Source organism: Macaca thibetana, chromosome 2, assembly GCF_024542745.1.
Source record: "Macaca thibetana thibetana isolate TM-01 chromosome 2, ASM2454274v1, whole genome shotgun sequence".
NCBI lineage: Eukaryota > Metazoa > Chordata > Mammalia > Primates > Cercopithecidae > Macaca > Macaca thibetana.
In genome coordinates this window covers 14,332,561-14,359,379 of record NC_065579.1, presented here as the reverse complement: position 1 = coordinate 14,359,379, position 26,819 = coordinate 14,332,561, and the positions used below count along the sequence as shown (strand labels likewise).

General features: G+C 37.3%; 1 protein-coding gene across 3 annotated transcripts in view; it reads left to right on the top strand.

The window, feature by feature from the left end:
* PDCD6IP (programmed cell death 6 interacting protein) overlaps positions 1-26,819 on the top strand; it is a 72,906-nt gene that overhangs the window by 6,282 nt on the left and 39,805 nt on the right. The window contains exons 2-7 of one of the 3 annotated variants that reach the window (XM_050777163.1): positions 6,889-6,943; positions 8,384-8,453; positions 17,514-17,641; positions 20,430-20,583; positions 21,700-21,800; positions 24,090-24,206. In XM_050777163.1, coding sequence (XP_050633120.1) covers positions 6,889-6,943; positions 8,384-8,453; positions 17,514-17,641; positions 20,430-20,583; positions 21,700-21,800; positions 24,090-24,206 — 625 coding nt within the window. Of the gene's footprint in view, positions 1-6,888; positions 6,944-8,383; positions 8,454-11,685; positions 11,837-17,513; positions 17,642-20,429; positions 20,584-21,699; positions 21,801-24,074; positions 24,207-26,819 lie in introns of those variants that run through there. The other 2 variants (XM_050777157.1, XM_050777172.1) reach the window with 2 other exon arrangements.

The following is a 26,819-nucleotide window of genomic DNA, read 5'->3' as shown; positions in this document are numbered from 1 at the left end:
AAGTTCACAAAGAATATATGAACTGCAGCCAATATCTCTGGCCCAGCTCTTCTGATTCCCTTGTTTCTTCCTCTAGTTGGTGGTCTGGAGTTGCACATCCCTAAATACAGATTGGAGCTGAATAAGGTTGTGTCAGTTAGCATTGCTGTATTATTTTGGCCACGTGAATTGGTTGTTCTTGATCCCATACCTTCCCCTTAAATTAAAATTTTTTTTTCCGGCTGGGTGCGGTGGCTCATGCCTGTAATCCCAGCACTTTGGGAGGCTGAAGCGGGTGGATCACGAGGTCAGGAGTTCAAGACCAGCCTGGCCAAAATGGTGAAACCCTGTCTCTACTAAAAATACAAAAAATTAGCTGGGCATGGTGCGAGTGCCTGTAATCCCAGCTGCTTGGGAGTCTGAGGCAGAGAATTGCTTGAACCCGGGAGGTGGAGGTTGCAGTGAGCTGAGATTGCACCTCTGAACTCTAGCCTGGGCGACAGAGTAAGACGCTGTCTCAAAAAAAAAAAAAAAAATTTTTTTTTTTGCTTTTTCAAAATTAAATGTATAATTTAATCTTTATTTAAAAATTTTAGCATTTTTGTTTTTTAAGACAGGGCCTTGCTCAGTTGCTCAGTTGCCCAGGCTGGAGTACAGTGGCGCCACAATAGCCTCCTGCAACCTCGATCTCCTGGGCTCAAGCAATCCTACTTCAGCCTCCCAAGTAGGTACATACCACCACACTTGGCTAATTATTAAATTTTTAGTAGAGAAGAGGTCTTGCTATGTTGCCCAGGCTGATCTTGAACTCCTGAACTCAAGTGATCCTCCTGTCTTGGCCTCCCAAGTGCTGGGATTACAGGTGTGAGCCACCATACCTGGCCAATTTTTTTTTTTTTTTAAACTAGAATTTCTAATGGGAATTTGTCCTGTACCTATTTGTAGTATTTTCAGAGAAATGTATTTATTTCCTAGTTTCTTTTTCCCCATGAGATTTTTAAGTTGAGTTATTATATATTTGTGCCAAAGTGGTTAAGTTTTATAAAATACTGGAGAACATATATAAGCACTTCTACATAGTTGCAAAATAATTATCTATACCATTTGTCATACATGTGCTACTGTGTGTCCAGGCTCTATTTTAAGGATTTGATATACAGTATACAGTACCATTTATTCCTCACCCTTAAAGGAGGTATTATTACTCTTTAGGAAAGGTTCAGAGAGATTGAATAATTTTTTCATGATCACTTAGCTAAGAGTTGGGATTCAAACTCAGGGCTATCTGACTTGAAAGACTGTGACATCATACATTTTAAATATATTTGAGATTTTATAGTTTTGGTGAAAAAATTTGCTTATTTCTAAAATAGAATCTATAAAGACACCAATTTTTTTGCAGTATTATTTTCCACAGTGTGCTAGTTTTTACCAACTCCACGGCTTAGCATACTGGCTTTCCCTGTGCCTACTTGTACAAAACTTGCAGCCTAGGTCTACTTTGTTAGAAATACATTCTAGGCTAGAATCTGCTGCTGTAGTAAAGTGTACTTAAATGTTAAAGAGAAGGGTGTGGTAGATTCTTTTGTTTCTGTGGGTTGCTTACCTAGAGAACTTTGGTACTTGAGATCTAGGCTGAACTGTGAGTGTAATACCTTGTGGAATTATATTGAAGGAGTAGCTTATGGTAGTTGGGTCTCCTGGAACAGCATTTTGCTTGTGGTAACTGCAGTTAGCAATGGCTACTTTCTTTTGTAAAGGTTCATTGATCTCTCTCATTTTGTTGGAGTTTTCTCCATACCGATCAGACATTGTTTATTTCCAGTGACTGCCCTCCTGTTGTACTTTTATTTCAACTTCTAAATCTGTCCTAAGATAGCCATTTTACTTTGAGGATTTCATCACATAGCTTCGAATCATTCAGATATAGGATATAAATGCACTGTTCCCCCCATACAGCTCAGGTTTTGTTAGTTGGCTTCAAAAACTTTGGGGTGAAGAGAATGGGTATAAAAATTTTAGTGCATTCTGTTTAGCCATTCTTTCTTTCCCCACCCATTTGCAGAGCAAGTAACCTCATTTCCTACTACTGCCTTCCTTGTTCACTTTATAGCAAGGGTCAGCAAAATAAGGCCTGCTCAGCTGCCTGTTTTTGTATGGCGTATGGGCACTGCTCCAGGGGGTTAGCATGGTGACTGTTGGAGAACTAGCTTAGCTGTTTGCCTCTGTTCCATTCTCCCCTTTGCTTCTAGCTCCTGTCCCCCTGGCCAGTGGCCATGCTTTATTGCTGCCCAGACTTACTCTGGTGCTGCCTACACATTGGGTATTCTGCTTGGCAATGGCTTGGCACTAAATGGTAGAATCTCAGTCTGGAAATTGGTGACTCAGCAAATTATCTCACCTCCAACCAGCTGGGGCAGGTGCCCATGGTAGGCCCTCCTTGAGAGTTTTGGTCTCATTGGGGCAGAGTAAAACTGACCATGTCGGTCACTCCTCCCATCTCCCCATGGCTCCTCTCCATCAGACAGGTACTTTTTCTTTGGAGAATGTCTCCAGGATGGCACCTGGGCGGCTGTGTGCCACAATTTTGGGATGGCCCGACCTAGGCAAAAAAGGTAGAGGGCAGGGGTTTTTCTCTTGTTATATAAGTACTTACATAATTATTACATGCTTGATTTAGCCCTTTTCTCAGCAGAGTCTAGAATATCACTGTTTAGAAAAAAGTTTGCCAGTCCTGGCTCTATGGTCATATTGGCCTCCTTGCTGTGCCAAGCACACCTTTAGGCATGGTTGCCTCAGGCATTTAGCGCTTGCTGTTCCCTCCTTATGGGCTTGTTCTTTGATAGCTCCTGTTCATTCACAAACCAGAATTTTAGGTTTTACTTTTCAGAGATAGAAGAAAACTTTGCATTTTACTGATTCATTTGCTTGGGGCTAGCAACAAAACAGCAAATAGATCCAGTCTTTGCTTTCATGGAATTTAGAATCCTTTGAGAGAAAAGGCAGTAAACATAATCCCACAATTAATATATCACAAATTGTGTTAAATCATATGAAGGAAATGTTCAGGGACCTGAGAGATTATAAATGGAGGGGGAACTAATTTTAAAAAGGGGTTATATTGACTTTTTTTTTTAAGACAAGATTTCACTCCATGGCCCATCCTGGAGTACAGTGGTGGAATCACAGCTCACTCCAGCCTTGACCTCCTGGGCTCAAGTGATCCTCCCACCTTATCCCCCTGCATAGTTCCCTGGGGACTGTAGGCCCACCACCTCACCTGGCTAATTTTTTGTGTGTATATGTATAGAGATGAGGTCTCACTATGTTGCCCAGGGTGGTCTCAAACTCCTAGGCTCAGGTGATTCTCCTACCTCAGCCTCCCAAAGTGTTGGGATTATAGGCATGAGCCACAGCGCCTGGCCTAGATTGACTTTATCACTTCTGCTGCCACCATGGACTACATTGATCCGTGCTAGCGTTGTCTCTTGACTGGATTACTACAGTAGCTTCCTAACTGATCTCTACTTCTGCCCTTGCACACCTGCAGTCAGTTTTCTACACAATAGTCATGGTGACTCTGTGAAAATAAGTCATGTCACTGTTTTGTCCAAACCTTTTGGTGGTTCACCCTCTCACATTATATAGTAAAACTCAGAAGTCTTACAGTTGCACTCAAGGCATCATTACTACTTTGACTTCACTATTTTCTCCCTTGCTTACTCTATGACCATATTGGTCTCCTTGCCATGCTAGATACTTTCTCAAGTACGCTCTTATCCCAGGGTATTGGCACTTGATTTTCCCTAGATTGGAAATCCTCAGATATCTGCTTGGCTCACCTTACCACCTTTTTCACGCCTTTTATAGTCATGCTGTTTTAAAGTTAAAGCTTTTTTTTCATGTAGTCAAATGACCATGTTATTTAAAATGACAACCTTCTTACCTCTCCCCATATATTCACTTTATTCCTCTTATCTCTTTATTCTCAATGGCACTTACCACTGTCTTCTATATAATATTTTTGCTTGTTTGTCTTCCCCTCTAAAAGCTTCACAAGAGCACAGATATTTAGATGTTTACTGCTGAATTCTTAATGTCCTAAAACTGTGTTTGGTGCATAGTAAGCTCTTGGTATATATTTGTTGAATGAATGAATGAGGAACTTTCTTTGATAACAGTGTCAGCCTAGACAGAAGTGAGAAATGGTGATAAAAAGAGTGAAGGCCCTGAGCAAGGAGAGCATATAATTTAGTGACTAGAATGTATAGTGAATATCCTGAGATGAGGCTGGAGAGTTGGATGATAGCCAGATCCTGTAAGATCTTCAACATTTTTGGATGTAATTTTAAGTATAATGGGAATCCACCAAAGGGTTTCAGTACTTAATACTTTAGAGTTTATTTTCTGAGTACAAAGATATTCTCCTACATAGTACAACTTTCAAAGTGAGGAAGTTGGCATTGATTCATTATTACCATATAATCCATAGAATTCATTCAAATATTGCTGATTTTCCCAATATTATTTACAGGTTCAGGATCTAATCTAGAATCATGCAGTGCATTTAATTATTATGTCTCTTTAATCTCCTTCAGTCTGGACCAGTTCTTCAGTTTTCTCTTGTCTTTGATGACCTTGACGTTTTTGAAGAGGACAGGCTAGGTTTTAGAATTTTCCTCAGTAAGGGCTTGTCTCATTTTCTTGTGATTTCTGCATTTTTGCATAGGAGTGCCAGCGAAGTAATGCTGTGTTCTTTCTAGTGCTTATCAGGAAAAATATGATGTGAATTTGTTCTGTAGTGGTAATGTTTATTTTTATCACTTGGTTAAGATGGTGTTTGCCAGGTTTCTTGACCTTACAGTTAATAAGTATGTTGTACTAATTAGTAAATATTTTGTGGGGAGATACTTTGAGACTATGTAATATCCTGTTTCATTACACACTTTTCATTATTTTAGCCTTTATTGATGAACCGTGCCAGAATTAGATACTATACTCTGAAAGGTACCAAATGGTAATTTTTCTAATTTCCTCTAGATTATGGTACTGTAGGGTAGAGTTTTCCCTATTCACCTGTTTATTTACTTCAGAGTAGTGTTCTTATTTTCCTCAATGGATTATATTTTACTGTTACTTATATTAGTTAGATTGGTTCTATGCTTGGCCATTGGGAGCCCCTTAAAGCTACCTCCTGTGCCCTTTTGACATGTCCTCATCATTTTTTGAGTACTTCCTTAACTTTCTGGCATAGCAAGATGTTTTAGGCTTGAATATTGAATTTTTTCAGTCTCAGCCCTGGATTCAGCAGTTTCTCTAAGGAGCACTTGGCTCCTTTTAATGCAAAAGATTATCTGGGCAGTAGGTGTGCTTATTGCTACTATAAAGTGTTACTGCTTATAGGCCCTCTTAGCATATACATTTAGGAAATACATACTTACACTTTTATACTTGTTTTTATTTCTCTCTGCTACCTTAAAAAAAAAAAGAGTTAAAAAACTAGGTGGGTGTGGTGACATGCACCTGTAGTCCTGGCAACTCAGGGGCTGAAGTGGGCAGATTGCTTGAGCCTGGGAGTTCAAGGTTACCATGCGCTGTGATTGCGCTACTGTACTGTAGCCTGGGCAACAGAACGATACCCTGTCAGTAAACAAACAAAGTTTACATTGATATCTCTAGTTCCAGTTTAAAACTGTGGAGTTACTCTAACCTTCTGCCTTCTCATATTTGTGGATTTTTTTTTTTTTTTTTGAGACAGGATCTTGCCCAGGTTGGTGTACAGTGGCGCCATCTTGGCCCACTGCAGCCATTACCTCCAGGGCTCAAGTGATCCTCCCACTTCAGCCTTATGCGTAGCTGGGACCACAGGTGTGTGCCACCACGCCTGGCTAATGTTTGTATTTTTAGTAGAGACAGGGCTTTGCCATGTTGGCCAGGCTGGTCTCGAACTGTAGGCTCAAGTGATCCACCCGCCTTAACCTCCCAAAGTACTACGATTACAGGCATGATCCGCTTGCCTGGCCCTTTCAGGTATTTGTATCTCTGACCTTGAGAAACTTGGCTTCCATTATTTTCAATGTATTTACTTAACTTCATAGTTTTTCCTGTTTATAACCAAACTCCTAGCCATGCCAGCCAAAAGCTTGGTCTCAGATATGTTGCCCACTCCTGCTGAAAATTTGCCCCCAGAAATAATCATTACAAAAATACCCCTGATGAAGGGGTGGGGGACGTTTAAGGAAAAAGGAAAGGAGGAAAGATTAGAGGCCAGTTAGAAAGCTCGGCCTGACCCTTTTCTACTCCTTTCCTTGCCAGACTTGCTGACTGAAAGCTCGCCCTGATAGGGGGAAGACTGCTTTATATTTTGTGATCATTCTGGCTGCTATGCAGAAAACAGGTTGGAAAGAATGAGAAAGGAAATGGAGAGATTGTCCAGGAAACTTTTGGATTTCTAGCTGAAAGACTGTGGTAGCTTTGATGTGCTGTGTGGCAGTGCTAGAGACAGATAGTGGTGGGCTTACCCAAAACATTTGAAAGTTGGTAAGCCTGCTTTTAATTGGCAGTTTACCAGAGATACTAATTTGTCTAATGGATATAAACATAGTTGTTTTAGTAAGAAATAGTATTTTTAAGAAATATTTTGGTTTTCGGAGCAGATGTTAGTTTGCTTTTAGCCAATGACAGTTGATAAATATTTTTCTGTGGTGGTGGGTATGAGTTTTTGTTCATAGTTTTTCACTGCATACATTTTTTTAGCTTCTGGTTTATGTATTAAAATACTTTGTTTAATATAAAATAGCTGCTCGAAGTAAGCATGAATAATTTTTGTATCATCTTAAACCAGTTGTAATTACATGAATGTGTGTAATATTTGGCTCTGGTAATTATTAATTCTACTCTGTTTTTTAGGTATTATGATCAGATTTGTTCTATTGAACCCAAATTCCCATTTTCTGAAAATCAGGTAAGTCATTAATTGTGTCTTAAAATTATATGGTAATGGCACCCATTTCCTTCTGCCAATATCTTCGCTGTCTTTAGAGTTTTATGAGATAGTGTTATAAAAATAGTAGCTTTTAGGTCTGTCTGATATGAATATATGTGCTTCCGAAGAAAGAATCTCCTGGAATTCCATTCATGTCATTCTTCAGTCACTTCTGGGGCTCATGTAGAACAATGGTTTGTTTTTTTTTTTTTGGACTTCATTTTATGTCAGTAGGATTTATTGACTGATTAATCTACTGTGTCCTTCCCTTTGACTTTTTCAGAATTAGGAAGGAAACTGCAGAATTCAGGAATTATTAGTCTCAGTTTATGTGCTTTAAAAATTATTTGCACAAGTTACATTTGCATGTAAAAGTTGCAAATGCTGTTGTGATTAAATGTTAATTACACAAATGTCAACTTTATCTTCTCCTTAAAGGCTAGATGTTGAAAATGCTGATAATTTCTTATAGTTTTATTTTGGAGATTGGATAAAGATTTTAAAATTAGTGATACTTTAAAATTTTAAAATAGTTATAAGAAAAGTACTTTAAACATTCTTGTACTAAAGTTTTTACAGGTGAAATAATTATATGTTGAGATTTCCTTTAAAATATTCCTGGGAAAAAAGTGTAGGTGACTGGAGGCAGGACAAGTTGGGAGGTAGATGAACCAAGAAGGGCAAAAGACTAAGGCTGCTGATGGATATACTGGAGTTCATTCTCTTTATTCTCTGTAGTTTTTCTGTATGTTTGAAAATTTCCCTAATCAAGAATTTAGACATTTTTATATTAGATTGTAATAAATCATTTAAATGAGGTTTACTCCTTTCTAATCTTTGTATGTGATAATGCATATTTTAGGAGCAGAGAGAGAGTTTTTTGATAAAGTAAATATTTAATTTTCATGTAGCATACAGAAAAATGAAGAAATCATGGGTATAGCTTGAATCTTACAAAATGAGTATGCCTGTGTAACCACCACCTAGATAAATATTAACCCATCCCCCAAAATAACCATTCTCCTATTTTTGTCATCATGGAATAGTTTTTAATTTCATCTAGGAAACCTGTAGTACTTACTTTTATTTCCCTTGCTTCACTTGGCTTATTTGACAAGCGTCTACTACTTACTTTGTTCCATTAAAGTCATTGGGTGTTTATAAAGATGAATAAGATAGTGTTTATGATTACCGAGGCAGAATGACCATTTGAAATATCCTAGTGCCAGTATTTTACTTTTTTTAAATTTCAATTTAAAAGGAGAAGGAAAGGGAGTTGGGTGGTTATAGGAGATAATATTTTAGACAGCTTGAGCTTTTGTCCTTTTTTTCATAGTGGATTTTTCTTCAAAGGAGACTTAATATTTAATGAGATTCAGGAAGGTAACATAATTTTCTATTTTCTTTCATTCTATCCAGATCTGCTTGACATTTACCTGGAAGGATGCTTTTGATAAAGGTTCACTTTTTGGAGGCTCTGTAAAACTGGGTATGTAATTTTTAATAAAAGTGATAGGAAAATTGGTCTAACTACTTTGCATTGTTTTTAGTTTTTAAAATTGTTATCCTAATGACTCTTTATAAATACTAAAGTTTTTTACATCTCATTTTCTTTTTAACTTCAACTTTTAATGCAATTTTGAAATATTTGTAGAGAGCCCATGCCTTGCCAGGCACTGTCCTAGTTATAAAAATGAGTAAAACCGATGTACTCAGTTGTTGGGAAGATAGTTGATCATGTAAAAGTGTAATATGTAATATCAGCCTATGAACAAACTCACGGAAGTATATATGAGGAAGAAAGTAATTCTACCTTTTGAAAGCAGACAATGTTTGAGTTAGGCCTTGAAGGATGGATTTGTAGAAAATAATATTACAGACACAAAATCATAACCATAGGGTCAGAAGGGCGAGGACTTTTGATCTACCAGCTCCAGCAAGATAACATCTTTGTGCCTTAATTTTCTCATCTGTGAAATGGAGATAATACTATGTATTTCTTTGGATTCTTTTTTTTTTTTTTTTTTTTTTTTTGAGACAGAGTTTTGCTCTTGTTGCCCAGGCTGGAGTACAGTAGCACAATCTTGGCTAACTGCAACCTCTGCCTACTGGGTTCAAGTGATTCCCCTATTCTCCTGCCTCAGCCTCCTGAGTAGCTGGGATTACAAGCACCCGCCACCACACCTGGGTAATTTTTTTAGTAGAGACAAGGTTTCATCATGTTGGCCAGGCTGGTGTTGAACTCCTGACCTCAGGTGATCCACCCACCTCGGCCTCCCAAGATGCTGGGATTACAGGCGTGAGCCCCTGGCTGATCTCATTGGATTCTTATGTGGATTAAATGAGTGAATACTTGTAAAGTCCTAAGAACAGTGCTCAATAAGTATTAGCTGCAATGAATAATTATATTATTACATAACATTGTAATGCATATATGATATATATGTATTATATGTATATTATATGTGTATATTATATATGTATATACAATGTATATATGGTATATATGTATTTGTATATAATATGTATTATATGTGTCTGTAATGTGTATTATATGTATATATGTGTATTATGTATATATGTATAATACGCATACATGTATATATACTTACGTATACATACATATACAGCATATATTTGTATACATATATGCATATATACATATGTGTATGTATAGTATATATACTGTATATATTCATATACATATATGTTTATTATACATATATTTATATAATATATAATTTATATTTATGTATATATACATGTAGTATGTATAACTATGTATAATATGCCTTATATAGTATATTCCTTTTATAACATGCATATACATTATATAAGATATGCTATAATATATATTGTATACCTTATAAGATATAGATATATAATATGTATTATATAGTATGTACATACCATATACATACATATATCTATATCTTTTTTTTTTTTTTTTTGGACACTGAGTCTCACTTTGTTGCCCAGGCTGGAGTGCAGTGGCGCGATCTTGGCTCACTGCAAGCTCCGCCTCTCGGGTTCACACCATTCTCCTGCCTCAGCCTCCGGAGTAGGTGGGACTACAGGCGCCCGCCACCATGCCCGGCTAATTTTTTGTATTTTTAGTAGAGATAGGGTTTCACCGTGTTAGCCAGGATGGTCTTGATCTCCTGACCTCGTGATCCACCCACCTCGGCCTCCCAAAGTGCTGGGATTACAGGCATGAGCCACCGTGCCCGGCTATATATCTATATCTTATTTAGGGTTTATACTTACATATAGGTGAGGAAATGGAAATATATATTTTATAGTAGATATTGTATATAATAATTTAATTATTGTTATGGCGTATATATAGGTGAGGAAATGGAAATATATATTTTATAGTAGATATATATAATGTTAATATAATGATAGTTATTGTTGTGGCTTGTAACCATAGGTTGAATTGGGGATTATGGAGGGTGATGATATTAGAAAGCAGATTGTGAAGAGTTGCAAATATTATGCTTCTGACTTTTTACTTTCCCCTCTTGTATAATAATAGTGAATGTTTATTGGGCATTTATTTTACCCAGGCACTCTGGAAGGGACTTTATAAATAATCTTTCTGAATTCTCTAATAGCTTAATGAGGAAAGTGCTATTATTGCCAGTTGAACAAACTGGTTTAGAAAGATTACGTGATTTTCTGAAGTCATATGGTTAGGATTTAATGAAGCTGGGATATGAATCTAGATAGCCTAACTCCCGGGACTAGAGAGAAACAAACCGGTTAGGAGACTGATGAGAGATAATGAGGTTAGACAAGCTAGTGTGTGCGAGTCACAGAAGAGGGGGATTTCGGACTTTTCAGAGGTGAAGTTGACTGAATTTGCTGACTACCAGTTAGAAGGAAGAGTAGGAGTTGAGGCTTGACTCTGAGATTTATAAGTTGGTTTGACCTATTGGATATTTGTTCCTTTTAGTAGAAAGTTTGAGTCTGACTTTTCTGTATTATTCTGGGTAGACATTTCTCTGGCATTCTGAAATAAAGGATTTAAAGCTCAGAAGAGAAAGAGATACACATTCGAGAACAATTATTAGGTGATAATAAATTTATTCCTTCTGGCAGATAATTGACTGAGAAAAGTATAAAAGTCAGAGCTAAGTAATATAACATTCGGGGAAATAGAAGAAGAGGTTCTGGGAATGAGGTTGAGAAAAAGCTTTCAGATCTTACAGGAACCAGGGTAAAATAGAGATGTGAAGGAATGCCAGAAGAGTTTCAAAGTTGATGTGGTCCAGTGGTTCCCAAACCTGGCTGCATATTAGTATTACCTGGGGAAAATGTAAGATAAAAGATGAAGATACAGAGTGCCAGATGTGATAGGAGAAAATTTTGGAGTAGGGCACTGGAATTATTATCTTTGAAAATATCTCCAGGTGGCTGGGCGCGGTGGCTCACGCCTATAATCCCAACACTTTGGGAGGCGGAGGCGGGTGGATCGTAAGGTCAGGAGTTTGAGATTAGCCTAACATGGTGAAATCCTGTCTCTACTAAAAATACAAAATCAGCCAGGTGTAATGGTGCACACCTTGTGATCCCAGCTACTCAGGAGGCTGAGGCAGGAGACTCGCTTGAACCTGGGAGGCAGAGGTTGCAGTGAGCCGAGATCGTGCCATTGCACTCCAGCCTGGGCAACAGAGAGAGATTCCGTCTAAAAAAAAAAAAATCTCCAAGTGATTCTGATGATCATCCCAGGTCCAGGCTGGAACATCCTTGACTGAGTCATTGTGGCAGAACTCAGTCATGTAAGGTTGGAGAAGTCCTTGGATTTGGCAGAGAGAAGTTTCGCTTGGAGTTTCCTGAAGAAGCATCAGATTGAGGGGTGAATGGGAGGTGAGGGAATGGAAACAGTAAATGTGGGTTGCTCATTTCAGGAAATTTACAGTAAAGATTTGGGGACAGGCCGGGCGCGGTGGCTCAAGCCTGTAATCCCAGCACTTTGGGAGGCCGAGACGGGCGGATCATGAGGTCAGGAGATCGAGACCATCCTGGCTAACCCGGTGAAACCCCGTCTCTAGTAAAAAATACAAAAAAATAGCCGGGCGAGGTGGCGGGTGCCTGTAGTCCCAGCTACTCGGGAGGCTGAGGCAGGAGAATGGCGTAAACCCGGGAGGCGGAGCTTGCAGTGAGCCGAGATCCGGCCACTGCACTCCAGTCTCGGCGACAGAGCAAGACTCCGTCTCAAAAAAAAAAAAAAAAAAAAAAAAAAAAAAAAAGATTTGGGGACAAAGGGAGCATCATTCTGAGAGGGAGTCAAGGTGAAGAAAAGGATTTTTAGTGTTGTTATGACTTAAGAAATTTAGTAGGCTGCGAATAAGGAGCAGATGGCAGGAGACCTAGGAGACACTTGAGTGATGAACTCAAGTATCCAGAAGAACTGGGAAGCAAAAAATTAGATCATAAAGCAGGAGGTGGTTCATCAAGGCATTTCTAGTAGCAAAAACTGGTAATTAAATGTCATTCAATAATGTCCTGGTTAAATAAAAGACTACTCATTCATTTAAATATTGTGTACTTTTGGAATACTAAGAATAAAAATGCATATATATATTTGTTGATATGTAAAGCTCTATCAATGGAATATTGAATAAAAGGCCTGCCTTAGTTCAGAGTTGTTGCATCGTACAACTCTAGGGTCCCCTGAGTTGGGCTCCTTGGGATGGTGCTCATATAGAACCTAGAGTGGTTCCTCCTCCCTTGAGTTGTGCATTCCAGGCAACTCGAGTGTGGTATAGTATCCACTTTGTGAAAAGTTATGTGTGTGAATGTGTATGTAGTTATTTGTGAGATACCAAAAAATAAATTCTGGTTAACTGTGGAAGATGAGATCTTGGGTGATTTTTAATTATTTTTTTGTAGTTTAAAATGTTTGAATTTTAGAAAACTATATTTATAATTTAGTTATTTTCATTTTGAAAAGTTTAGAGGCTGGAAGTGGTGGCTCATGCTTCTAATCCCAGTACTTGGGGAGGCCGAGACAGGCGGATTACTTGAGCCCAGGAGTTCAAGACCAACCTGGGGAACAGATGAAACTCTGTCTCTACAAAAAATACAAAAATTAGCCAGACATCGTGGCGCGTGCCTGTAGTCCTAACTATTTGGGGAGTTGAAGTGAGAGGATCGCTTGAGCCTGGGAGGTTAAGACTGCAGTAAGCCGTGATTATGCCACTGTTCTTCAACCTGGGTGACAGAGCAACACTTTGTCTCAAAAGAAAACAAAAGATAAAAGAAAAAATGAAAAAGAGAGCAAGTAAGAAACAAGAATACAGTTAAATATTTAAAAAGTCATCTTTGAAAAAAGGAAAATATTGTTTTGAAAACCTGGTTTAAGTTTAGATGGATAGAAGAAAATAAAGGAAAAAAGATAAGAGTTAATTGCAAGATCAAAATAGCTCTTATATGTAAAATCTCATAAAAGTTCTTATACATGAGAAATTGTCAAAATAAAATGAGATACTACAGTCTGGTATGATAATATTTATGGGCAACTTAATAGATTGAGATACGTATCTGATATATAAACAGTTTACTTTTATTTCTTGTTCGGAATATATTTCATTCATTTTTTTTTTTTTTTTTGAGAACAGTCTTGCTCTGTTGCCGGAGATGGAGTGCAGCCGCGTGATCTCAGCTCGGGGCAACCTCCGCCTCTGGGGTTCAAGTGATTCTCGTGCCTCAACCTCCTGAGTAGCTGGGATTACAGGCGCGTACCACCATGCCTGGCAAATTTTTGTGTTTTTAGTAGAGACAGGGTTTCACCATGTTGGCCAGGCTGATCTCGAACTCCTGGCCTTAACAGCTCCACCTGCCTTGGCCTCCCAAAGTGCTGGGATTACAGGTGTGAGCCACCGTGACCGGCTGATATTTAATTTTGTTCCTTGCTCTTTCCTGCCATACTAGCCTAATGTATATATTTATTGAATTAATTAAAATTATATTCAGAACTTGAAGGCATGGATCCCTTGCCTTTTTTTGTTGTTGTTTTTGAGACGGAGTCTCGCTCTGTCGCCCAGGCTGGAGTGCAGTGGCCGGATCTCAGCTCACTGCAAGCTCCGCCTCCCGGGTTTACGCCATTCTCCTGCCTCAGCCTCCCGAGTAGCTGGGACTACAGGCGCCCGCCACCTTGCCTGGCTAGTTTTTTGTGTTTTTTAGTAGAGACGGGGTTTTACCGTGTTAGCCAGGATGGTCTGGATCTCCTGACCTCATGATCCGCCCGTCTCGGCCTCCCAAAGTGCTGGGATTACAGGCTTGAGCCACCGCGCCCGGCCGCCTTTTTTTTTTTTTTTTTTTTTTTTTTTTTTGATAGGAAGTCTCCCTCTGTTGCCAGGCTGGAGTGTAGTGGCAGGATCTCGGTGCACTGCAACCTCCGCCTCCGGGGTTCAAGCGATTCTCCTGCGTCAACCTTCCCAGTAGCTGGGACTACCGACGTGCACCACCACATCCAGCTAATTTTTGTACTTTTAGTAGAGACGGGGTTTCACCATGTTGGCCAGCATGGTCTTGATCTCTTGACTTGGTGATCTGCCCACCTCAGCCTCCCGAAGTGCTGGGATTACAGACATGAGCCACTGCACCCAGCCAATCTCTTGCCTTTTATTATCTAATGTTACTGATGAAAAGTCTGAGTTTTGTTATTTTGTAAGTGATCTGTTTCATTGCTCTTGGGAATATTTTTACAGTCTTCTCTTTGTCTTTCATGTTTAGAAATCTCAAAAGACTTAATGGGATTTCATTTTATTCATTTGTAGGGCATGTGTTTTTGGCCCTTTTAGTTTGAACATTTGTATCTCCCTTCAGCTCTGGGAAGTTTTCTTATATTTCTTTGATAATTGTCTCTTTTGTCTCTCTTTCTTTGGAATACTTTTTTAGATGTTGATTGTTCTGAGTTGTTCACTCATAATTTTTGTAATTTTTATTTTCTCGACTTTATGTTCTACTTCTGAGAGATTGCCTAGATACTAATTTTAAAACTTGAAAATTTTTTTTCCTTCCACCACCTTTAAAACTTTGGAAAAAAATTTAACAATCAAGTTTTTAATTTTTAGGAGCTTTTTCTTATTAATTAAGAAAATCCTGTTCTTTTATGGATGTACTATCTTTGAATCTCTTTAAGGAATGCTAATGTTTATGTCTGCTTTAGTTTAGAATGAGGAGACTAGAATGGTTTGGAAGCAAGTTGAAAACTGGCCATTATTACATAGGAGGCCACCAAAGTACTGTAACAAGGAGGGCTTTACTTTATGGCACTACTCTGTGGTACAAACATACAAATGTAGTGTTCTGATTCTCCTAGATGGTTTGTTCAGTGTTTTTTGTAAGGGACCTTATTTTGCCTGGTGGTCAATGCCTTGCACATTATGCAAGATCTTGAATTCCAAAGTGATTGAATTCTGTAAGTAACAGGGAGATATTATAGATTCTTTTTTAAAAGTTATTTTTCAATTGTGATACAATATACATAATATACCTTCTTAACCCTTTTAAGTGTACACTTCAGTGTGCATATTCAGTGTACATGTACGTTTACATTATTGTGCAAACATCGTCTTGAGAACTCTTTTTCACCTTACAAAACTGAAACTCTGCCCAGTAAATGATAACTTCACAGACTGGGGGTGGTGGCTCATGCCTGTAATTCAAGCATTTTGGGAGGCCAAGTTGGGAGGATTGCTTGAACCAAGGAGTTTAAGACCAGCCTAGGCAACATAGTGAGTCACTGTCTCTACAAAAAATACAGAAATTAGCTGGGTGTGGTGGCCTGTGCCTGTAGTCCTAGCTACTCAGGAAGCTGAGGCAGGAAGATCGATTGAGCCCAAGAGGTAGAGGCTGCAATGAGTGTGATTGCACTAGTGCACTCCAGCCTGTGTGACAGAATGAGACCCTGTCTCAAAAGGAAAAAAAATTATAATGTCCCATTCTTCCCTCAGCCCTTGGCAACTACCATTCTTTCTGTCTCTGAATTTAACTGTAGAATCATAGACTGCATTTAAAAAGTTTCACTACATGAAGTTTGTTATCTTAATCATTTTTAAGTGTACAGTTCACTAGTGTTGGGTGTTTTTCACATTGTTGTAGAATACATCCAGAACTTTTTCATCTTGCAAATCTGAAATAATGTACTCATTGAACAACAGTCCGTCTCCCCCTACCACCATCCCTGATAACCATCATTCTGATTTCTGTCTCTATGAATTTGATTACTCTAGGTAACTCATATAAGTGGAATCATACAATATTTGTCTTTTTGTGGCTGACTTATTGCACTTAGCTTAATGTCCTCAAGATTCATCCCTGTTATAGCATATGATTTCCTTCTTGTTTAAGGCTCACTAATATTCCATTGTATGTATATACTACATTTTGTTTATACATTCATCAGTCCACAGACACTTGAGTTGCTTTCATGTTTGGCTATTGTGAATAATGCTGCTATGAACATGGGCATACATATATCTCTTTGAGACTCTGCTTTCATTATTTTTGGGGGTGTATACCCAAAAGTGGAATTGCTGGATAAAATAGCAATTCTATTTTTAATATTTTGAGGACCTGCCATATTGTTTTCCACAGTAGTTGCACTTTTTTTATTTTTTATTTTGAGACAGGGTCTTGCTCTGTCGCTCAGGCTGGAGTATAGTGGCATGATCATAGCTCACTGCAGCCTTGAACTCTTGGGCTCAAATGGTCCTCTTGCCTCCGAGTAGGTAGGACTACAGACATGTACCACCATACCTGGCTGATTAAAAACTTTTTTTTTTTTTGTAGAGATGGGGTCTTGCTGTGTTGCTCAGGCTGACCTCAAACTCTTGGCTTCAAGAGATCCTCCTGCCTCAGCCTACTAAAGTGCTGGGATTACAAGAGTAAGCCACCATACCCAACCACCAGTTTGCATTCCCTCCAACAGTACATGAGGGTTCCAGTTTGTATCTTCATCAATGCTTATTTTCTGTTTGTTTTTTAATAGGAGCTATCCTAAGTGGATGTGAGGTGTGTAGATTTTTTATCAGAGTTGGGTTTTAGCCCATCTAATCTGCTAGCTCTTTGAGAAATGTATTTGCCTGAGGGAGTAAAGCATAAGGCCAGCTAGGAGTAATTGCATTGACTTAGATTTGTGGTAATGAGGAACTGGTTTGACTGTGGTGGGACAATGATTTTGAGAGTTGGTGGAAAAATGGAAATAATTATTCAAATTTAAGAAACTGAGAGAAATGACATGAAAATGACTTTTGCATTTGAATTTGATTGTAATAGAAATGTGGAAGTAAAGGGAAGGAGATAAAGAATAACTTACTGTTCTTTAGCGTTTTAGGTGATGGGAATATTGTTGTGGAAATAAATGCCTGTAAGGGCAGCTTGAAATATGGGAGCATATGACAGCAAGAAAACAGGTCTGGAAACTTGTTTTTGTGAGAGTTAGCGGGATGACAGAGGTCATAGTATTTCTCTTTGAAACATTTGTTTTCTTTAGAAAAAATAATCTGATAAATTTTTCCTTCTTAATTTTTTACAGCTCTTGCAAGCTTAGGATATGAAAAGAGCTGTGTGTTGTTCAATTGTGCAGCCTTAGCTAGCCAAATTGCAGCAGAACAGAACCTGGATAATGATGAAGGATTGAAAATCGCTGCTAAGCATTACCAGGTATGCGGAAAAGTAGTTACTGCAATAATGATCAACACTAAATTGGATTAAGTGGAAAATAATTTGCATTTAGGTTTATAGATACTTCTTACCCAACAGATGTTTTCTTAAATGAATGCACTTTTAAAATGAATTGATTCTTACTGTTGAAGCCCTTAGATAAACTGTCTATAGACCAAGTCTGTTTTTCCTCATTGTTTTATACCCAGCACCTAGCACAGTGCCTGGCACATAATAGAGGCTCAATAATTGTTGGTTGAAGAAATTATGAAATGTCTGAGATTTCATCTCAGGCATTTAGGGTAAATCCATTTTAAATAAATTACCTAATTTAAAAAATTTGTACATTATTTTCATATATTTTCTTAGAGTGAGACACACTTGAAATTTCACTGTTACAAAAATAAAGACAAGAAATTGGCAAGAAAATAAAATTTTAACTTTGAGACATGTGGAGAGGTCATATTTAAATGTAGTCAGACACGTAATGTTCATAAGTTACCTAACTATTTTACATACTAATCATTTACTAATATGGCATGTTATTTTGTGGCAGTTGTTTTATTATTTATTCAGCTTTTTTTTTGTTTTGGTTAAAAAAATGATTAGTGTCAAGTAATATATATGATCATGTTGTCATTTTATATTACTTTCTAATTTGCAAAGTGTTTTTGTGTACATTATTTGACCCTCAGATAAACCTTGCAATGTATGTCATATAATGTCATTCCCATTTTACATATGAGGAGACTAAAGGTCAGAAGTCTTAATATAGCAGTCCATTTGGGTTTCAGTAGTTCTGATTCCAAATTTCATGTAATTCCAAATTTCATGTAATTCCAAATGTCCTTCCACTATTTCACCCCCAAACCTCCCATGAAATTTGCTTGTCTCAAAGATAGTCTGCTTTTTCCTATTGTTTATGTTTAAGGGAGAGGTGAGTAATGCTATTCTGAGAAAGTAAAAGGAAAATGTACCTTAAGGAAACAACATGCTCCAAATTGTGGCTTGCCTTACAGTTTTGAATAGGCATAGATGACAAACATAATGCATATGCTGTTTCTTTTTGAGGCTATACATGGCAAATATTTTAAAATGTGAAAACGAACTGGGCGTGGTGGCTCACGCCTGTAGTCCCAGGACTTTGGGAGGCTAAGGTGGGCAGATCATGAGGTCAGGAGTTCCAGACCAGCCTGGCCAACATGGTGAAACCTGTCTCTATTAAAAATAGAAAAATTAGCTGGGTGTGGTGGCGGGTGCCTGTAATCTGAGCTACTCGGGAGGCTGAGGCAGGAGAATCGCTTGATCCCGGGAGGCGGAGGTTGCAGTGAGCTGAGATTGTGCCATTGCACTCTAGTCTGGGTGACAAGAGCAAGACTCTGTCTCAAAATAAATAAGATAAAATAGTGAAAACGAAGTAAAATTTTGTTTAGCTTTTGGTTAACTGTAACTCAGTTAATTGGTATATGATATTTTAGAAAGGTCATTCAGAATTATGAAAGAAACATTCCATTCTGTGAGTGTTCACAGCAGGGCACCTGGTATCATGGAAAGATAACTGGTGGTATTAGACCTAGGTCCTTATCTAGGCTGCTCGCCACCCAGAAGCTTTGTGCCATTGGGCAAGTTCTTTAACCTCTTTAGTACCTCCAGTTCCTCATCTGTAAATGAGAGACTCAGACACCTAGCTGTTCTAGACTTTGATTCACTAGTTTACTAAACAAGTTCAGTTGTTCGTTCCTAGCAGATACTCTAGTCTTATAATACTTAATGACTGCAAACATGCTTTTCATTTTAATACATTTGACTTTGAGTTTTCTCTGTGTTGTCTATTTATCTAACTCATGACACTTTTTTTTTCCTTGTTTGAGATGGAGTCTCGCTTTGTTGCCCAGGCAGGAGTACAATGGCATGATCTTGGCTCACTGCAACCTCCGCCTCCTGGCTTCAAGCGATTATCCTGCCTCAGCCTCCTGAGCAGCTGGGATTACAAGTGTGTGCCATCATGCCCAGCTAATTTTTGTATTTTTAGTAGAGATGGGGTTTCATCATTTTGGCCAGGCTGGTCTTGAACTCCTGACCTCAGGTGATCCGCCTGCCTCAGCCTTCCAAAGTGCTGGGATTACAGGCGTGAGCCACTGCGCCCGGCCAACTCATGACACATTTTAATCCCAGACTGACTTCTTTCTTTTTCTTAGTATAATTTGTTTCATAGAAGCAAAATTATTTCAGTATTAACAAAATATAATTGAGAAGAGAAATCTGAAGGGGAACGTTTCGCTAGGGAGCTCTGAAGGCCAGACGGAAATCACTAGCAATGGGTAGTAATGCTGTTCCTCAGAGGACTAGGTGTATGTGCTATTTGGGGTGTCCCCTAACTATGGCATGTTTAATTATTTGTAAGATGAATTTGTTTGGGACCAAAACAAGAGTATTGCAGTACTAAAAATATTTTAATGTTTATCCCTGCGTCTATTCTCATGTTAATTTTGAGGAAGTGTATCTAAAAATAGCTTAATCAGATTGTTCCATTGGTTTACTTTGTTTTTCCTTGTAATTTACTTTTATTTTTTGTTAAATCTCTTCTTACGCTATAGAGTTTTAGAAAGATAACCTTATTGTCTGTAGGTCAGATGTTTCAGATTGGTTTTGCATAATATAAAAATTTAAATATATTAAGTGTTCACTGAGTTAACATTTGAAGTGACTTTTATATGTAACAGTAGGAAATTAAGTCTTGCTGAGTTCCTGTAGGTTTTAAAGAAATTCTTTTTCCCCCCCCCTTTAGTTTGCTAGTGGTGCCTTTTTACATATTAAAGAGACGGTTTTATCTGCCTTAAATCGAGAGCCTACTGTGGACATATCTCCAGATACTGTTGGGACCCTCAGTCTTATTATGCTGGCACAGGCTCAAGAAGTATTTTTTTTAAAAGCCACAAGAGGTAACTCCAATTTGTCTTCCATTTCGTTGCATGTGAAAAGAAGCGATAAGGCTTTTAAATTAAGAAAGTGATTAGAATATATGTTCAGTGTTGAGCTTTCCTTCTTGAACTTGATATATGGATTATTGAAAATTTTTAGCTATCCTTTTCTGAATTTGTGGCACAAATGCACATTTAAGAATGTAGGCCGTGTTTGAAGTCATGAAATGGATCGTTAGTAATTGTCTTTAAACACTCCATTCTGGAATAGTATTTATGTATGTTTTTAACATGTCAAACATTTATTTGCAAATATTTATTGGGTACTTACTCTGTGCCAGTCACTGTTCTAGTTTCTAGATAAACAGTTAGAAAACAACCTTATGTTTTGGCGACAGGAGAGATGATAAGCAAGAATTAAGTTGCCAGGCTAATTTCATAAATAATTGCTATAAAAAATAAGAAAGAATTATATGACAGTGGCTGGTGGTATGGTTATGGGATAGGGATGTAGGGGAAGCTGTGCTAATTTTAGATTCATTAGTCAAGAAGGCTTTCTTTCAGGAGGTCCTGTTTAAAGTAGACCTAAATGACAAGAAGGAACTATCCAGGCACAGTCCCTGGCCCTGGGAATGAGGGAATAAGAATAATTCTTATAAGGCATATAAGTTTAGATTGAAATATAGGCTGAATATGTAAGTACAGAGAAATTGAAAATAAGAGATAAGTCATCATGTGGAAGAAATAGGAATTGGAATACTTTTTTCTTTTAAAATAACAACTTATGTTGAGATAGAATTTATATACACTGAAGTTCGCCCTTTTTAAGTGTACAACATAAGATTTTTAGTATATTCGTAGAGTTTTGATTACCACTATCTTATTTTAGAACATTACCATCATCCCAAAAAGAAGCTGTGTACCCATTAGCAGTCACTCCTCATTCCCTTTTCCTCCACTGCTGGCAACCACTAATCTATTTTGTCTGTTTTAAATTTTGTGCAGAAAATGTGATTTATCAAGAAAGATGTTTTAAGATGCGTGTACAAACTTGTGATCTCAATGTTTATACTGAGACATGTCAGATTAACTCATATTTATTTTAATTATAATGGTCAACTTCGTATTGTATTCCAGATAAAATGAAAGATGCCATCATAGCTAAATTGGCTAATCAGGCTGCAGATTATTTTGGTGATGCTTTCAAACAGTGTCAATACAAAGATACTCTCCCCAAGGTCAGTTATTGTTTTTATAAACACTTGCTTACTTTGCATGTGGAAATATTTAGACTTTTTTGTGTATAAGAAGCAAGTTGAAACTTATGAAGAAATTTGAAGTTTTAATATAGTTATCTGAAGTATATAGTAGAAATAGTTTTTTTCTTTTTTTTTTTTTTAATTTAAGATGCATGAACAATTCTTTTATATTTAGGGGATGTCTTTGTCTTTACCTTTTACTAAGCTTGTTTTTCCAAGCTAGAACTCTTTCTGGAAAATGTTGACCATCTGTTTTTAATACTTTTATCAAATCAAGGGATTGTGTAGTTCTGAATCATTGGTGACTTGGTACAAGCGTATATACTTGAGCATGTTGATTATTCACACTTTTAATTATTGTCCTGTTTTCTTAAAGATGAGTCTTAAAGCGCAGAAACAGACATAAAGAAAAAAGGAAAAGAAAACTTAACAAATTCATCTGATACTTTGATTAGAATTAAGTTTTGCCAACAGGGATAAAAAAAATTGGGCTGCTAATGGACAGCTAAGGAAAAGCAACCATCTTAAACCACATATCACAGGAAGTATAATGTTTTAATGTAAACCTTTCTGAAGTGTCAATTGAAAAGACTATTTAGTGATGATCATTTAATGACAAAGCAAATCACTAACAGGTACATTTGGAATGATTAATAAAGAAAACTTAAAGTTTGAGTGAAATATATGTTTCAACTACTTCCTTCAGAAATGTTCAAGGAATTAGTTTCATCATATGGTATCTGTTACATGATTTTTTTTTTTTGGTAGGGGAATTTATGGATTTATAAGTCATGTTCAGGAATCTTTGTACATTAAAAAATTGCAGACAACTTGGGGGCAAAGTAAAAATGCAGATAAGTGCATCAGCAGTACTTATTACTCAGAAAATGATCAATAAGGAATTAATGTGACGATTCCTGGGGATTTAAGATACACCAAGAGCCTAGTAGAAATTTGCCCAGGACTCTTGGGTATTAGTAGCCTTCCTCTTAAAAAGAGACTCGGGATCTCCTCTCATGTTTTTTTCATCTGAAAGACCTCATGTTCAGCTGCACAGTGTTCCGTTACTTCCTGTTGGGCCATTAGTTCAGTCCTGTCATGGAGAGAAGAATGTCACCTACAAAGACTTGGAAGCTACCTCTGCAGCATTCCTGGTATTCCTTGAAAATCTCCTGTTTCAGAATCAAGTTGCTCCAGCCTTACCCTGAGAATTGGCATGAGTGTAGTTTGAAATTTAGATGTCTTTTATTTTTTCCTTTTTACTAATAAAGCTCATAAGGTATTTTCATATTCTAGTTATAAAACTGAAATGTCTGCAAGTAGTGATCCAGGAAGGTAGGACATTATTCCCTGGGAGACAGGAAAGCACACAAGGTAGTAATTCAGTTTTTGATTCTTTTACATTTTTTATTTAGACAGTGATTGTCTATCCTAATTCTTTGTATTTTTTAATATCATATACTTCCTAAAAGCAGTGAGGTTACAGGTTAGGATTTGGCATTTTGGAAGAGCCACTGCTAGTATAATTGCTTTTCTGCTTTATGTCTTTGGATCTTTTAAAATTAATTTTGACTGGAATTATTTTCAAAACAAATAGGCAAAATAGCACTTTATCATTATCATTGGTCATATACTTAGTGCATTTGTCCATATGTTTTTGAGTACATGATACTGAAATATTAGTGTATCTATGATACTGAATCATTTTTATATGGCTAAAATCATCTTTAGTAAGAAACCATCGTAGGATATGAATTTAAGTGAGAATTTACTGTCTTTTTTTTAAAACATGATGAAACTTTCATCTATAGAGCAATTTCATTAGTATTTGTGAGTAATGATGGTTTAGTTAACTCTACAGGCTGGGTAAGGGCTCATAAGAAAGCTTCTAAAGCCCTGTGCTTGGTGTTCCTCTGTGAATGTCCATTCTACTTCTCTTTCTAATAATGCATGCTTTTCTTTCTTTTTGTAAACAAAATGTTGACTTCATGGATCAATTAAAGAGAATTGTAAAAACCTAAATTGGCTTCAGTTAACAGTTAAAAAAAGCCCCTTCAATTGGAAGAAAAAAAATTTAATTCATACATTTCAGTCCATACAAAATCATGTTGTCTTCTCTGTTTACACCTAATTACTAACCTTAATCTCTAAACCATTAATGGGGTGATTCTAATTTCTGTCTTCTTTTCCTTTTTCTTCCTGCATCCCATGTTGTCTGTGATGGTTTGTGTGGTTGGACTCTCCCCTGGTCAGTATTTTTATTTCCAGGAGGTGTTCCCTGTCTTGGCTGCAAAGCACTGTATCATGCAGGCCAATGCTGAGTACCATCAGTCTATCCTGGCAAAACAGCAGAAGAAATTTGGAGAAGAAATTGCAAGGTTACAGGTGAGTCTCTTGGTAATAAATATTTAAGTAACTAACTTGGATCTCTTTCTTTTTTTCCTAGTGAGATTTCCAAGTTTGCCCATAAAAACCTTTCCCATTAATCACCCCTATCAACAGCGACAATGATTGTTTTTATCTTTAGACTTTATCTACTGCGTGTTTCTTTGAGGTCTCATATTTTATCTAAAAAATTCATGCAAAATTTGCATTCAGTTCTCTTTTTTAGTCCATATTTATTTTAATGTAAAAATAATTCTAAATTAATTGCCATCTCCAGATTGTTATCTTTAGACTTTACTGCATGTTTTTTTGAGGGCTCATATTTTTTCTGAAAAATTCATGCAAAATTTGCATTCAGTTCTCTTTTTTATTCATGTTTATTTTAGCGTAAAAATAATTCTAAATTAATTGCCATGCTCCAGGAGTATGTGTAGTGTTTAACTTGTGGACTGGTCTTTGTCTAAACTGGGCCTATACTTCCATTACTTGAGGACAGTGGAGAGATGTGTGTACATATATATATATACACACCCAGATACACATATATATACACACACACACATACATATATATATCTTGTGAATAGCCAAGTACCGTCTGTGCAGTTGTATTCATACTGTTGGCATTGGGGTTGTCAGAAACTTGCTGTGAGATTATGGCACCTGAGGCAACTTGTCAGCAGGAGCAAGAGCTGTTTGTATGAGTTGTTTGTGTTTTGAGTATTAGTAGGCAGAGGATAGAAATATGACTTAGGGCATTTGAGTTAGGGAAGTTTAAATATGTACTGATTATTAGAAGATACTGTGGTTGTCTTGGTTCATTTTGTGCTGTTATAGCAGAATACCACAGACTGGGTAATTGATAAAGAACAGAAATTTGTCACAATTCTGAAGACTGGGAAGTCCAATGTCAAAGTGCTGGCACCTGGTGAGGGACTTTGTGCTGTGTCACCTGTGATGAAAGGTAGAAGGGCAAGAGAGTGCTAGTGAGTGAGAGAGAGCAAGAGGGGAGCCGAACTGCTTAACGAAGCCCCTCTCTTGATAACTAACCCTCTCCCTTGATGATGACATTAATCCATTCATGAGGGCAGAGCCCTCTTGATCTAATCACCTCTTATTATGTCCCCATGTCCCAACACTTTGGGATTGGGAGCGCATGAACTTGGGGGACACATTCAGACCATAACAATGGAAATGTTGTTTAGGAGGTTCAGATTAATTAATTAGCCTTTTCATGGGGAAACATCTCACAGTGACCAAATGAGAGAAAGACTTTTTAAAAAAGTCAAACCCAGATTTGTCTGGGGCTTCACTTTGATTACAGTAACTTAGATTCATATATAAAAATGATTCTGAACAAGGAATTTGTGGAAAGAATTTTTTTTTTAAGGCTAGCATATTTAAATTATAAGTTTAGTTTCTTTATTTTCTGGTTTCTGGGACTATTAGATTTAAGTAAGCCCATATAAGTCTCTATAATATAATCAGTCAGAGAAAGAACTCCTTCTGAAATTTAATCTCATTTTTAAGTACCCCTGAAAATGGAAATTATTTCAAATTCACACAATGGGAGAGAGGTAAACACTTCCTCAGTTATAGACACATAGATTTAGCAGCTTTAGTTTTACAGCTTTATTTATAGGTTAAAAGTTAAGACAGAAGTTGGGTGTGATGGCACCTGCCTGTAGTCTAGCTACTTGGGAGGTTGAAGTGGGAGGATCATTTGAAGCTAGTAGTTTGAGGTCAGCGTGGACAATATAGTGACACCCCTTCTCAAAAAAGTTAACACAGAACACACTCACTGGTCCATATTTCAAAGGACAGTTATTCTTAATTGATTTACACTCCCAAGAAGGCAAACAGAACAGACAAGAAGTTGACCAATAAACCATACTCTCTGTAGTTTCTCATTCAGGAGAGAATAATACCCCATGATTCTGATGGAGATCATTAGGAGGTCACACTATTAAACCAACTTTCTAGTTTTGGCTACTAGCAAAGAGAAATAACTTACTGGTCCTATGCAAACCAGAAATGAAAATAAAATCACAATCAGGAAAATCAAAACAATAGATAAAATGGCAGCAATGGTAAAATTACTGCTTGGAATCACTTCTGGGGCCAAGAAAAATTGTACCTGAGCTTAATACAGCTCATGAGTTGCAGTTCTTGAACAGTGCAGTTTATGTGGCCCCAGAAGATGGATCTTCTTGGTCATCTTGGTGGATCTTCAAAGATGATGAAATACAATTTTCAAAAAGATATAGAAATACACACATATACACACAGATACAAAAACATGACTCACATAGAATGACTACATGTCAAAGATTTATTTGACTCATTAATGAAGGACCTAGCAAGATTGTAAATCGATTTTGTGCAAGTATTTTCTTAGTTATGATACTAGGTTGTAGGTATTAAGGAGATTGTCCTTATAGAAAGAATACTTGCTGATGTGTTTAGGGATGAGGGCTCATAACATCTAACTTCAGTTTCAGATAGTTCTGCAATAAAAGAAAAAAAGGTACATGATTATGTGTTTGTATGGGAAAGGAATAGATAAAGCAAATGTGGCAAAATGGTAATTGTTGAACCTACGTAATTATTTTGT